Here is a 14,935-nt window from a genome sequence, read left to right as displayed (position 1 = left end):
AGTAAATCAGTCTCCTTAGAGACCATCAAAAATTGCCAATGCCGACTATATTTCAAGTCGTCACGGCGGGGTATTGGGTAAAGTTTTCAACTAGCAATAATCACGCCTCGGATAAACCTCATAGGCTACGATACTGCCACTGCGCAGAGATACCTGAGACCAGAGAAACCCGGGTACCTGACCCACAAGACAGAAGTCACAACGACGGTTCGACATATCGTTCTAAAACAATGTTGTCCCCAACTGTATATATGTAGGCTATATACGGCTATGCTCATATACATATCCTTATATATATATATATTAGGGTTATGTATATTTCGAAAGTACATGATTATTTCTAATATAGAACAATAGTAATCAATACAACACACAATAGCAATAATATAAACTACCTAATAAAACAAGAATAAACCATTTATTCAAGGGCCTAGAACAAAGATAAAGAAAATAACTAAATAATCTAAGAATTACTGTAAGATTTAAACAAGTAAATACTTACAAATATATAGGCCTAGATGAAAACAATGTTGATGAATAAAGTCACCACTATTCGTGCCAGCGCTGACCAGGAAGAGCTAGGCTGCCCTCTGCTGGTGGGAAAGCGTACATGCATGGTCTCCAAACAGAATTACGCATCTCATAAGTATTTTCCTGCATCCTTCTCAAAATGCTTCCGCTCGCTCCAAGACGGGGCTGATATCATCCCACTAAGGGTCGAGCCTAACTAAACAACCTGTCCATGTTAACACCAGCTCATGGTCAGTATGGAAACGTATTAACTTGTTTTATGTAACGTAGCGCACCGGTTGGGTCGGCCAGACGCACCAGTAGGGTCATTCCTTATGTAGCCAAGCGTTAACATTACAGTGTTTTACAAATAGCTTAGATTTAGATTAGATTCAACTTTATTGTCGTTGCAGAGCACAAGTACCAGACAACGGAATGCAGTAAAAGGAGTGCACCATTCCCTGGACATACTGCAATACCAGGTCGATGCGTGGAGTGGACGGAGCAAGCCCCTATTCCAGCTCCCTGTTGCAAAAATCAATTTAATATATATCGACATATCGTCCTAAAACAATGTTGTCCTCAACTGTATATACTGTATGTAGGCTATATACGGCTATGCGCATATACATATCCTTATATATAGATTAGGGTTATATATATATTTCGAAAGTACATGAGATTGAAACACGAGTATTTCTACTATAGAACAATAGTAATCAATACAACACACAATAGCAATAATATAAACTACCTAATAAAACAAGAATAAACCATTATACAATCCAAGGGCCTAGAACAAAGATAAAGAAAATAACTAAATAATCTAAAAAGTATTGTAAGATTTAAACAAGTAAATACATACAAATATATAGGCCTAGATGAAAACAATGTTGATGAATAAAGTCACCCGCGGTACTCTAGTCGAGACCACCATTCGTGTCAGCGCTGACCAGGTAGAGCTAGGCTGCCCTCTGCTGGTGGGAAAGCGTACATGCATGGTCTCCAAACAGAATCACGCATCTCATAAGTATTTTCCTGTATCCTTCTCAAAATACTTCTAACTTGTGTATTTCTACTTTAGGATGTAATAATAGCGATTCAGATTCTACTGTAATTTATTTTCCACAAGTAAATCAGTCTCCTTAGAGACCATCAAAAATGGCCAATGCCGACTATATTTCAAGTCGTCACGGCGGGGTATTGGGTAAAGTTTTCAACTAGCAATAATCACGCCTCGGATAAACCTCATAGGCTACGATACTGCCACTGCGCAGAGATACCTGAGACCAGAGAAACCCGGGTACCTGACCAACAAGACAGAAGTCACAACGACGGTTCGACATCTCGTTCTAAAACAATGTTGTCCCCAACTGTATATATGTAGGCTATATACGGCTATGCTCATATACATATCCTTATATATATATTAGGGTTATGTATATTTCGAAAGTACATGAGTATTTCTAATATAGAACAATAGTAATCAATACAACACACAATAGCAATAATATAAACTACCTAATAAAACAAGAATAAACCATTTATTCAAGGGCCTAGAACAAAGATAAAGAAAATAACTAAATAACCTAAGAATTACTGTAAGATTTAAACAAGTAAATACATACAAATATATAGGCCTAGATGAAAACAATGTTGATGAATAAAGTCACCACCATTCGTGCCAGCGCTGACCAGGAAGAGCTAGGCTGCCCTCTGCTGGTGGGAAAGCGTACATGCATGGTCTCCAAACAGAATTACGCATCTCATAAGTATTTTCCTGCATCCTTCTCAAAATACTTCTGCTCGCTCCAAGACGTGGCTGATATCATCCCACTAAGGGTCGAGCCTAACTAAACAGCCTGTCCATGTTAACACCAGCTCATGGTCAGTATGGAAACGTATTAACTTGTTTTATGTAACGTAGCGCACCGGTTGGGTCGGCCAGACGCACCAGTAGGGACATTCCTTATGTAGCCAAGCGTTAACATTACAGTGTTTTACAAATAGCTTAGATTTAGATTAGATTCAACTTTATTGTCGTTGCAGAGCACAAGTACCAGACAACGGAATGCAGTAAAAGGAGTGCACCATTCCCTGGACATACTGCAATACCAGGTCGATGCGTGGAGTGGACGGAGCAAGCCCCTATTCCAGCTCCCTGTTGCAAAAATCAATGTAATATATATCGACATATCGTCCTAAAACAATGTTGTCCTCAACTGTATATACTGTATGTAGGCTATATACGGCTATGCGCATATACATATCCTTATATATATATAGATTAGGGTTATATATATTTCGAAAGTACATGAGATTGAAACACGAGTATTTCTACTATAGAACAATAGTAATCAATACAACACACAATAGCAATAATATAAACTACATTATAAAACAAGAATAAACCATTATACAATCCAAGGGCCTAGAACAAAGATAAAGAAAATAACTAAGGTGTTTTTTATTGGTTTTTATAAAAACGCAACACCGTGTATACAATCAATTACTCAATCATAAAACAATCAGACATTTAAGACATTTCATTCAACAACAACCAACATTAAACTAACTAAAGTGCTCAGTGTTCAGTGTATTGTCCAGTGTAGTGTAATGTTCAGTGTTCAGTGTCCAGGTTCCAGTGTCGGTAGGAGGCAGGGGTAAAAAACCTGTTCGCTGTGCATCCGGGAAAAAATTCCCCTGCAGCCCTCTAGTTGTAGAGCGACTACTATCCAGTTTGCCCACCAGTGCAAAGCCGTGGCTCCCCCACCTCCCGACCCCGGAGGGACCCCACACACCCGACTCACCCGACCCGCCCCACCACCGGCGCATCCGGCCCAGCCCACCAGGCTCAGACTCCTGTAGCCCTTCACGAGGCTAGCCGGACCAGGCGCCCCAGCGGCGGAGCAGATCGAGCACGCAGGCCGACCGGAGGCCCCCGAGGAGAGGCCCAGAGAGCTCGGCGCATGGCAGGCAAGCAGAGGCGAAAAACCTGTACACAGCTTATCCAGGGAAAAAGCTCCCTGGCTCTTCTCAGCTTGTTCCGGGCTGGGGGTTGGGGGTTGGCGGGTAGGGGACTGGGCCTGTAGCTGGGGCCTGGAGTTGGGGGGGGGGGGCCCGGAACAGGGGGTTTGGGGTCGCTGAGTTGGAACCTGGGGTTGGTGCTGGGGTGACGTGGTGGTTCCCGCCGGTCTCTGCTCCTGGGTCTGGAAGCCTGGGTAGGTGTCAGAGCTGGATATGACATGTGCTTCCCTGTGACCCAGTGATGTTGGTCATCCTGGTGCTGGTGGTGCTGGCAGAGACGGCTGGTTCGGCTGTGGGTTGTGTGTGGTGATATTCTGGTGAGGGTAGGAAGTGGGTCAGTGCTGTGTACATGTGTAGGTGGTGGAAGGTGCAGTAAACTTCCCTGTTGGTGTTGTGCGCTGCTCCTCTCCTGGTCCTTGTGATGGTGTTACTGCTGACCAGGGCTTGTGCTGGAACGGTGGTGAAGGTGATAGTGCAGGAACTGGTGGTGTAGTGAGGTAGGCCCGGGGTGGGGGGGGGTTGGGCGATGCGGCGCGGCATGGGGGGCGGTTTAGAGGATGACGTCCTTCCATCTCTCCACCCCCCACACCGCTCTTGCTTGATCCGGGTTATTTTTAAAGTCAATAATAGCATGGTCCCTGAGGAAGAGGGTGATTCTCCTCCTCAGGGTTGTCAGGTCGACGCTCTGTTTCTGATAGATCCTGATGTTCCTCGTCTCCCAGAGTACCTGCTTGACGGCGCTGATGATCCTCCACTGTTGTTGTAGTTGGGGGGTTGTGCACCCCCCGGGAGGACCATACAGGATGTTCTCGGCCGTCAAGCGGGGCAGGGTCAGCAGGCTGTTTAGGGAGACAGAGGGAACAAACAGGGCCCAGACCCGCCTGGCCACGGAGCACTCACAGAACAGGTGGTTAATGTATTCTGTGTCCGTGCATCCGTGGGGGCATTTCTCAGTCTTTGCGATGTGCCGCCTATGCAAGAATTCCCTAGTGGGGAGACAACCATGAGCAGCCATCCAGGCAATGTCTTTTTGTTTATTGTTAGTACATTTATGATTAATGTTTTTCCATACCTGTTTGGAGTCCACGGCTGTGCTGGCCTTGGGGTGAGTAATGGTTTCCTTCGACCTTATGAAGGTCATAATGTCTTTGTATTTCCATGAGGCCAGCCCAGCCGCGGACAATCCTGTCCTGAAGGCAAAGTCCCTCCATATCTTGTAGACTGGAGGGGGGTCCCAGCTGTAGGGCACAGTGTGATTTATTAATGCGGTCACCCTGAGTGTCCGGAGGATGGGTGTGGCATAGAATATTTCAAAGAACCTGGCTTTCCTATCTTTGTTGTTGATGTTGTTGATGAGGTTGGAGAGTCCCTGTGCCCTAATGATGTTTAGGATGTCTGGGACCCCTTTACCCCCATTCTCCACTGTTTTGTACAGGGTGGTGCGTTTTAGTTTTTCCATCTGGCTCCCCCAGACAAAGGTAAACATGATCCTTTCGATGGTTTTGGATACTGCTCTGTCTGGGGGAAACACCCTGCCCAGGTAAAGGAGAATGGGAAGAACAATAGCCTTCAGGACCAGGATCTTGCCTGTCATTGTGAGGGGCCGTGCACTCCACTCACAGATCTTCTTTTGGACCTGGCGGATGGTCTCCTTCCAGCTGCCGGAGGCCCTTCCATCTTTCTGGTAGGTGATCCCCAGCAGCTTAATGTTTTCCGTCTTTACAGGGAAGGAGGTTGCCAGGTTCTCCTGCCAGTGCTGCGACAGAAACAGCTCACACTTACCCCTATTGATCAGGGCGCCAGTGGCTGCACAGTAGTCCTCCACCACTTTCGTTGCTGTGGAAATGGAGCGACTATCTGTGCCGACGATGGTGATGTCGTCCATGTACGCCACCACCTTGAGCCTCTCCCCACGGGCCCCTGGTAGAGGGTAGCCCATGATGTTGGGGGAGCTCCTGATCTTCCGTAGGAACGGCTCCAGGTAGATGACGTACAGCAGAGGGGCCAAGGGGCATCCCTGCCGTACTCCCGCTTTGATGGGGAAGGGGTCTGTCAACTGGTTGTTGATCCGAACTCTGCTTGTGATGTTGTTGTAGCAGAGTTCGGTCCAGTTGAGCAGGTGCTGGGGGAAGTTCATGCCCTTCAGCACCCTCTGCAGGAAACCATGGCTAACCCTGTCAAAGGCCTTCTCCTGATCCAGGCTGAGAAGGCCTAAAGGGGACCTCCGCTCCTGGGAGTGCAGGATGAGGTCTCTCACCAGGAGCAGGTTGTCGTTGATGGACCTACCGGGGATGCTACAGGTTTGGTCAGGGGCTATAACTGAGGGGAGGAGGGTTTGAAACCGTTGAGTGAGGGCTTTTGTCATGATTTTATAGTCCACTGGGAGGAGATTGATGGGGCGCCAGTTCCGGAGGTCCTTGAGGTCCCCTTTCTTGGGGATCAGTGTGACCGTACTCTGTCGCATTGACTCTCCAAGCCTCCCTTCCCTGTAGACGGCTTTGAAGACCTCCGCCAAGTCCTCCTTGAGGAGATCCCAGAGAGTCTTGTAGAACTCTGCTGGGATCCCATCCGGTCCAGGGGCCTTGTGTGTATTCAAGGAGTGCACGGCCCGGGTGAGCTCCTCCGTGGTCAGCTCTGGGTTCTCACTCTCACCACCCTCGGGGACCCGGTCCAGACCATCCAGGAAGGTGGCCATGAGAGTCTCGTCGGTTGTCTTGATGTTGTAGAGACTCTCGTAGAACTCTCTTGCCACCCCCGGGATGTTGCCTCTGTCTGACACGGTGTCCCCATTGGTGTCGTATAGGGACAGGATAGGCTTGTGTTTTGACCGTGCCTTGCGGAAGAAGTGGCGTGTGCATTTCTCCTTCTCCTCCAGGCCCTGGAGTTTTTCCCTGAACTGTTTCTTTTGTTGTTGCTCCCGGTAGAGGGTGGCAAGGTGTTGTTTGGTCTCGGCCAGTTCTCGGGCCACATCCAGACCACCCAGCTGTAGGAGACTCAGGCGTTGGAGGGCCGCGTTGTGGTGTTGAAACCTGGCCCTCTGTTCTGCCGCTTTCCTCCTTCCGACTGACCCGAAGTAGCCCTTTGTCCTGGCCTTAACCATCTCCCACCACTCTATCGGGGAGTCGAACAGTTATTTTAGGGTCCTCCACTCCAGGTAGCGCCTGGAGAAGGAATGCACCACTGTTGGGTCCTGAAGGATCGATGTATTCATCCTCCAGGTTCCCCTACCCGCTCTTGTTTGGCCGTCCCATTCCAGGGACACTGTCAACATCCTGTGGTCCGAGAAGTGGGCCGCTTGGCTGGTCAGGGTTCCCATCCTCAGACCTGGCGAGAGCAAGAACATGTCTATCCTGGAGGAAGAATTCCCGGAGGAACTCACCCTTGTGTGTGTCGGCGGGGAGGTGCCACCGGCGTCTACCAGTTGGAAGTCGTCTATGATGGACTGAAGTTCTGTAGTGGATCGGTCTCTCCTGGACCTACTGCGGTCCTCATCCCGGAGGGCACAGTTGAAATCTCCCCCCACTAGGACTGGTGTGGGAATGAGGAGGAGAGACCGAAGTTTCTTGAAAAGGGAGACTCTCTTGGCCACGTTGTTTGGGCCGTACACATTGATGACCCTCAGCGGCGAACCCTGGATCTCTAGGTCCAGAACCAGGATTCGCCCGCTCTCTACAACCTCCCCCTTTTTGGTCTGCAGAAAAGGGTTGGCCACCAATATGCCGACCCCATCCGCTCTATCGATGTTTGAGCCTGACCAGAGAGAGTCCCCCCGTGTCCATTCCTCCTCCAGGGTGGCGTCCATCTCCTTGAATGGGATGGCGCACTCCTGGAGGATATACATGTCTGACTGATGTTGGGTGATGTACTGGTAGACGACCTCCCGTTTGTCTGGTTGCCGGAGGCTTCTGGTGTTGAGAGATGAGATTGTTATCTTCATGGTTCTTGGATTTGGTTTGTTCCAATTTTTGCTAAGTCATTGCAAATGAGGATGAGGCCCTCCAATGGGTCGTTGGGGGCCAGATAGTGTGGCACCTCCCCTTGGCTGCTCATGGTGTGGGGGTTGTCTCCCCACTGACTGCCTGGTGGCCCTCTCATCTGTGTTGTTGATGAGGTGATTTTCGGTGGCCCGTACGGTCCGGTGAGCATGGACTGGGGGTGGCTGGTGGGCTGTGCAGGGTGAGGAGCATGTGATGACTGGAGAGAGGAAGAGGGTGGGGAGGAGGGTTTGGGGGGGGGGGGAGCCGGCTTACCTGTATGGCGTTGGGGTTTGGGTTCTGGAGTAGTCTTTTTGTCTGTTTTTTTTCGGATTGCCTTTTTTTGTGGTCTTTTGCGTTTTGGTTGAGCCAAGCTCCAGTCATTTTCACTGTCTGATTGGGAGGGGAGGTGGATCTGCAGTGTGTAAAGAAAATAACTAAATAATCTAAAAAGTATTGTAAGATTTAAACAAGTAAATACATACAAATATATAGGCCTAGATGAAAACAATGTTGATGAATAAAGTCACCCGCGGTACTCTAGTCGAGACCACCATTCGTGTCTGCGCTGACCAGGAAGAGCTAGGCTGCCCTCTGCTGGTGGGAAAGCGTACATGCATGGTCTCCAAACAGAATCACGCATCTCATAAGTATTTTCCTGCATCCTTCTCAAAATACTTCTAACTTGTGTATTTCTACTTTAGGATGTAATAATAGCGATTCAGATTCTACTGTAATTTATTTTCCACAAGTAAATCAGTCTCCTTAGAGACCATCAAAAATTGCCAATGCCGACTATATTTCAAGTCGTCACGGCGGGGTATTGGGTAAAGTTTTCAACTAGCAATAATCACGCCTCGGATAAACCTCATAGGCTACGATACTGCCACTGCGCAGAGATACCTGAGACCAGAGAAACCCGGGTACCTGACCAACAAGACAGAAGTCCCAACGACGGTTCGACATATCGTCCTAAAACAATGTTGTCCCCAACTGTATATATGTAGGCTATATACGGCTATGCTCATATACATATCCTTATATATATATATATATATATATATATATATATATATATATATATATATATATATATATATATATATATATATATATACATATATATATTAGGGTTATGTATATTTCGAAAGTACATGAGTATTTCTAATATAGAACAATAGTAATCAATACAACACACAATAGCAATAATATAAACTACCTAATAAAACAAGAATAAACCATTTATTCAAGGGCCTAGAACAAAGATAAAGAAAATAACTAAATAATCTAAGAATTACTGTAAGATTTAAACAAGTAAATACATACAAATATATAGGCCTAGATGAAAACAATGTTGATGAATAAAGTCACCACCATTCGTGTCAGCGCTGACCAGGAAGAGCTAGGCTGCCCTCTGCTGGTGGGAAAGCGTACATGCATGGTCTCCAAACAGAATTACGCATCTCATAAGTATTTTCCTGCATCCTTCTCAAAATACTTCTGCTCGCTCCAAGACGGGGCTGATATCATCCCACTAATGGTCGAGCCTAACTAAACAGCCTGTCCATGTTAACACCAGCTCATGGTCAGTATGGAAACGTATTAACTTGTTTTATGTAACGTAGCGCACCGGTTGGGTCGGCCAGACGCACCAGTAGGGACATTCCTTATGTAGCCAAGCGTTAACATTACAGTGTTTTACAAATAGCTTAGATTTAGATTAGATTCAACTTTATTATCGTTGCTGAGCACAAGTACCAGACAACGGAATGCAGTAAAAGGAGTGCACCATTCCCTGGACATACTGCAATACCAGGTCGATGCGTGGAGTGGACGGAGCAAGCCCCTATTCCAGCTCCCTGTTGCAAAAAAATATTTAATATATGGTCCCTGGGTAGGGGACGTATCAGATATTAAACTGATAAGAACAGATACTACACTTGAGTTTAGCCAAAAGGCAGAGAAGCGATAGAACTGATTTAAAAATAAAAAATAAAATATTAAATGTAAGTAGAAACAGTCTTTCTGTGTCCTGTTGATATTGTTGTACACTTGTTGTTTGTTACTTGTTCTTATTTTCACTTGTTTGCCTATTTTAACCTGCTATGACTTCTGCTCTTTTATTATGATCTTGTATTTGTAAAGCACTTTCTGACCCCTGGTCTGGGATAGGTGCTATAGAAATACATTTTACTTACTTACTTACTTACTTACTTACTTACTTACTAAAACACAACACATTAAAGAGAATAAGAACGCCATCAAAAACTAAACAAAAAGTAGATAAGCAGTAAAACACAGCACAGGATAAACCAGAGAAGCACTTGGCAGTGAGACTAAAGAAGAATAAACGGAGTAATCAAACCCACTGACTACCGGTATACATTATATACCATTACCTGCTTAGTGATAGGAGTTATTCAAGTGTTGTGGCCTGGAGTGGTCCAGTGGTCTAGCACCATGGCTTACAGTGCACACATATGCCCATGTTGGCATGGGTTTGGATCCCTGCTCTCTCCAACTTACTTACCTGTCTCTGTCTAAAAAAAGATTTAAATATATGAGTAGGACTGACCCAACTCAAGTGATTTTTTTTTTGTTAAAAATGTTTTATTCAAATGTAGCTGCGTTGAATACCTTTGAAGCTTTCTGTGAGTTCACTGCTTGGCTCCACGATGTCAGCAGTGATGGGAGTGGCTGGGACCTTAGACTGCAGGAGATACAGCATGTGGGTGTCCACCTCACCTGAAACACAAGATGAACCATTTAAACGGCTTTCTAATGTATTTCTAGGATCATAGAGATAGATACAATATTAGTCTGTTGTATTGTTATTGCATTCCTGCGTCTAAGGTCAGCTGAGACATTCCTACGTCTAAGGTCAGCTGAGAATAATTCGCTAATAATTCCAAGAATAAAAACAAAACACGGTGCAGCAGCTTTCAGTCACGCTGATGCATGCTCCTGGAACAAACTCCCTGAAGAAATCAAACAGGCCCAAACCCTTATTTTTAAAAAAATCTAAGCTAAAAACCTTCATGTTTTGCACCAGTTATGATTAAACAGAAACACTTCTATCAATGTCTTTTTTCCATTAACTATTGTCTTATTAAATGTTTTATCTATTTACTTCTTATATTTGCTTTCATTCATTGTAATTTTTATTTTCTTACTATGCTCCTCTTGCTGTATTTAAAAATAATGTATGTAAAGCACTTTGAATTGCCCCTGTTGTATGAATAGTGCTATACTGTTGCCCCGTCTCTCAGCTGTTTACCTAGGGGTAGGGTGACTGCTTTGTTGTCGCTTACATCCCAGTTAATCAATTAGTTGTAATCCCTAAAATTCCCTGACTGTGTATGTTGTTCACTGTTGTGCAAGGGTGGGGGTTGAGGAGGAGGGGTGAGGCTTGACTAGGACACTACACTGGCTCCCTCTGCTGGTGGAACCACCTTCCCACTGCTGTCAGAACTGCAGAATCACCCCTTCCACCTTAGACTGAAGACCTCCATCTCTTCAGGCTACACTTTAACTGTCCTCCTGAGACATCTACTAACCCCCTGAGACATCTACTACCCTCCTGTACTGTCCCTCCTGAGACATCTACTACCCCTCTCCTGAGACATCTACTACCCTCCTGTACTGTCCCTCCTGAGACATCTACTACCCCTCTCCTGAGACATCTACTACCCCCCTGAGACATCTACTACCCTCTTGTACTGTCCCTCCCGAGACATCTACTACCCCTCTCCTGAGACATCTACTACCCTCCTGTACTGTCCCTCCTGAGACATCTACTACCCCTCTCCTGAGACATCTACTACCCTCCTGTACTGTCCCTCCTGAGACATCTACTACCCCTCTCCTGAGACATCTACTACCCCCCTGAGACATCTACTACCCTCCTGTACTGTCCCTCCTGAGACATCTACTACCCCCCTGTACTGTTTCCTCTGAGGTGGATAGATGATTCACTTACTTAGTGAAATGTAAGTCACTTTGGATAAAGGCGTGTGCTAAATGGCAAACATGTAAATGTAAATAGCAGGGTTGATATCTGAACAATGCAGGGGTGACTAGGGCAGGGGTGAGACTTGACTAGGACAGGGGTGAGGGTAGAGGAGGAGGGGTGAGGCTTGACTAGGGCAGGGGTGAGGGTGGAGAAGGAGGGGTGAGACTTGACTAGGGCAGGGGTGAGGGTATAAGGAGGGGTGAGACTTGACTAGGGCAGGGGTGAGGGTGGAGAAGGAGGGGTGAGACTTGACTAGGGCAGGGGTGAGGGTGGAGAAGGAGGGGTGAGACTTGACTAGGGCAGGGGTGAGGGTGGAGAAGGAGGGGTGAGACTTGACTAGGGCAGGGGTGAGACTTGACTAGGACAGGGGTGAGGGTGGAGGAAGAGGGGTGAGGGTGGAGAAGGAGGGGTGAGGCTTGACTAGGGCAGAGGTGAGGGTGGAGGAAGAGGGTGAGGGTGGAGGAGGAGGGGTGAGGGTGGAGGAGGAGGGGTGAGGCTTGAGTAGGACAGAGGTGAGGGTGGAGGAAGAGGGTGAGGGTGGAGGAGGAGGGGTGAGGCTTGAGTAGGACAGAGGTGAGGGTGGAGGAAGAGGGTGAGGGTGGAGGAGGAGGGGTGAGGGTGGAGGAGGAGGGGTGAGACTTGACTAGGGCAGAGGTGAGGGTGGAGGAAGAGGGTGAGGGTGGAGGAGGAGGGGTGAGGGTGGAGAAGGAGGGGTGAGGCTTGACTAGGGCAGGGGTGAGGGTGGAGAAGGAGGGGTGAGACTTGACTAGGGCAGGGGTGAGGGTGGAGGAAGAGGGGTGAGGGTAGAGGAGGAGGGGTGAGGCTTGACTAGGGCAGGGGTGAGGGTGGAGGAAGAGGGTGAGGGTGGAGGAGGAGGGGTGAGGGTGGAGGAGGAGGGGTGAGGCTTGACTAGGACAGGGGTGAGGGTGGAGGAGGAGGGGTGAGGCTTGACTAGGACAGGGGTGAGGGTAGAGAAGGAGGGGTGAGGCTTGACTAGGACAGGGGTGAGGGTGGAGGAGGAGGGGTGAGGCTTGACTAGGGCAGGGGTGAGGCTTGACTAGGGCAGGGGTGAGGGTGGAGGAAGAGGGTGAGGGTGGAGGAGGAGGGGTGAGGGTGGAGGAGGAGGGGTGAGGCTTGACTAGGGCAGGGGTGAGGGCAGAGGAGGAGGGGTGAGGCTTGACTAGGGCAGAGGTGAGGGTGGAGAAGGAGGGGTGAGGCTTGACTAGGACAGGGGTGAGGGTAGAGAAGGAGGGGTGAGGCTTGACTAGGACAGGGGTGAGGGTAGAGAAGGAGGGGTGAGGCTTGACTAGGGCAGGGGTGAGGGTGGAGAAGGAGGGGTGAGGCTTGACTAGGGCAGGGGTGAGGGTAGAGAAGGAGGGGTGAGGCTTGACTAGGACAGGGGTGAGGGTAGAGGAGGATGGGTGAGACTTGACTAGGGCAGGGGTGAGGGTGGAGAAGGAGGGGTGAGGCTTGACTAAGGCAGAGGGAGGCTTGAGTAGGGCAGGGGTGATTTGATTTGATTTGATTTGATTTGATTTGATTTATTAGGATCCCCATTAAAGCATCAGCAACTGCTAGCACCATCTAGCTCCTGGGGTCCACACAAAACATATAACAAAGAAAAACATCAACATGTAGGCTATGTATGATGTGTTGCTTCACTTGTTTTTTTTTAACTGATTATATTCTGGGTTTTAGACATGTGATCTGGTGATACCTGAACATTGTAGGGGTTGAGGGGGGTGGGGGGGGAGGGTGGGGGGGAGGGTGACGTTGCATTGTGTGAGGTTATGTCGCCACCTTGTGGTTGGTCGCATGTGTGCATGTACGCTTCAGAAGCAGGTTAGGCTGCCCAATCAAGTTTGTTGTGCAATGACAGTTGTTTGCATGTCTTTATACTGTAACACATGTATACATGCATTGTCGATTTAATTCATTTGATAACGCATAATAGTAATGCTCTTCAAATAAGTTGTGATTCCCAGAGCAATACAACTATCAGATAACAGAAGAGGGGAAACCAGAGAAAATAAGCTAATTATCCATACATCGTCTTTTATGTGGTACACAAATTAAATAACACAACTATACAACTATGTGTATACCTTGCTGTTCTTACACAAACACGTATTGAGATCTTTATGATCAAATCGTATGATCAACGTATCCATTCAATCCTGCACTGTGAGACGAACACTTATCTTGGAGAGAGCGACAGAAGGATTTGGGAAAGTGTGAAGCAAAGTGTGAGAGGTTCTCCGGCTTCAAGGCTGCGTTCGTAAATTGTCTCTGAGAGCGCCGGAGCGCACACTGGGTTCATCGTCACAAAGGGACCAAATCATTTGATTGGATAAGAGGCATTCCATGAGTGATGATCAGATTTCCAGAACGTATTTACGAACGCACCCTAAGATGTTCGAAATCGTGTCGTGCGTTATTACCTCCTCCACTCCCGACACCCAGCACATCCATGTGGGATCTCCCCTCTGCAATCCTAGGAATGAAAACGGAAACGCTAATGCACCCAAAATGCATCTCAACACAATATTAAAATGTGCTTATCACACAAAAACAATAACCCCCTTCTTCTTTACACTAATAATAATAATAATAATAATAACAACTTTTTATTTGTATAGCGCTTTTCCTGCAAAATTTGCAGCTCAAAGTGCTCCAATCATTATATAATCATAATTTAATTATTTAGTAATTTAAAGACAATATTAAAAAGATGGGTTTTTAGTCTTGACTTGAACATATTTGCTGAGGTTGCATCCCTAATGTAAACTGGCAGTGCTGCATTCCACAATTTGGGTGCATAAAATGAGAATGCAGCCTCACCAAATCTCTTCTTTTGTACATGTGGTACACAGAGAAAACCAGCGTCAGAAGACCTGAGAGCTCTATTGGGCTGATATGCTAGCAAAAGGTCTTTCAGATATTCTGGTGCTATGCCAGTGAGAGCTTTATAAACAAGCAGAAAGATCTTGAAATCTACCTTTCAAATTCACCAGGAAGAACCTTGTCAACGAATGAGAGGATAGCCTTATGTTCCTCTGAGTGTTTCAGGTAATACTGAAAGCCTTGAACATATCGACCCTCGTAACCTGCTGGTTTAGGTTCAGTGCCCATGGTTGCAGCCTGGGGTCTATAGCCTACAGACAAGAACAAGTCACACAAACAAGCTATTATTACATACACTGTAATAACCTTCATAACAATAACAACCTTTATTTGTATAGCACTTTTCCTGCAAACGTGTCAGCTCAAAGTGCTTTAGTCATTATATAATCAACATTGAATCATTTAGTCATTTAAAGGCAATATTTTTTTGTCATTAAAAGATGGGTTTTTACATTGAACTGAACTCATTGTTACAGCAGCAATCACAGAAAAACGCTACTATAATCAC

General features: G+C 46.8%; 1 protein-coding gene across 1 annotated transcript in view; it reads right to left on the bottom strand.

Moving 5' to 3' along the window:
- LOC308161765 (histamine N-methyltransferase-like) overlaps window positions 1–14,935 on the bottom strand; it is a 69,664-nt gene that overhangs the window by 54,500 nt on the left and 229 nt on the right. The window contains exons 2-4 of the mRNA XM_080535836.1: window positions 14,522–14,678; window positions 13,965–14,017; window positions 10,149–10,256 (exon numbers count right to left, since the gene is read on the bottom strand). Coding sequence (XP_080391962.1) covers window positions 10,149–10,256; window positions 13,965–14,017; window positions 14,522–14,655 — 295 coding nt within the window. The 5' untranslated portion in view covers window positions 14,656–14,678. The remainder of the gene's footprint in view (window positions 1–10,148; window positions 10,257–13,964; window positions 14,018–14,521; window positions 14,679–14,935) is intronic.

The sequence above is a fragment of the Nansenia antarctica genome (genome assembly GCF_963989245.1).
Source record: "Nansenia antarctica genome assembly, chromosome: 7".
NCBI classification, from domain to species: Eukaryota; Metazoa; Chordata; class Actinopteri; order Argentiniformes; family Microstomatidae; genus Nansenia; species Nansenia antarctica.
Note: the sequence above shows the minus strand (reverse complement) of the source record. Positions and strands in the feature narration are given on the sequence as shown.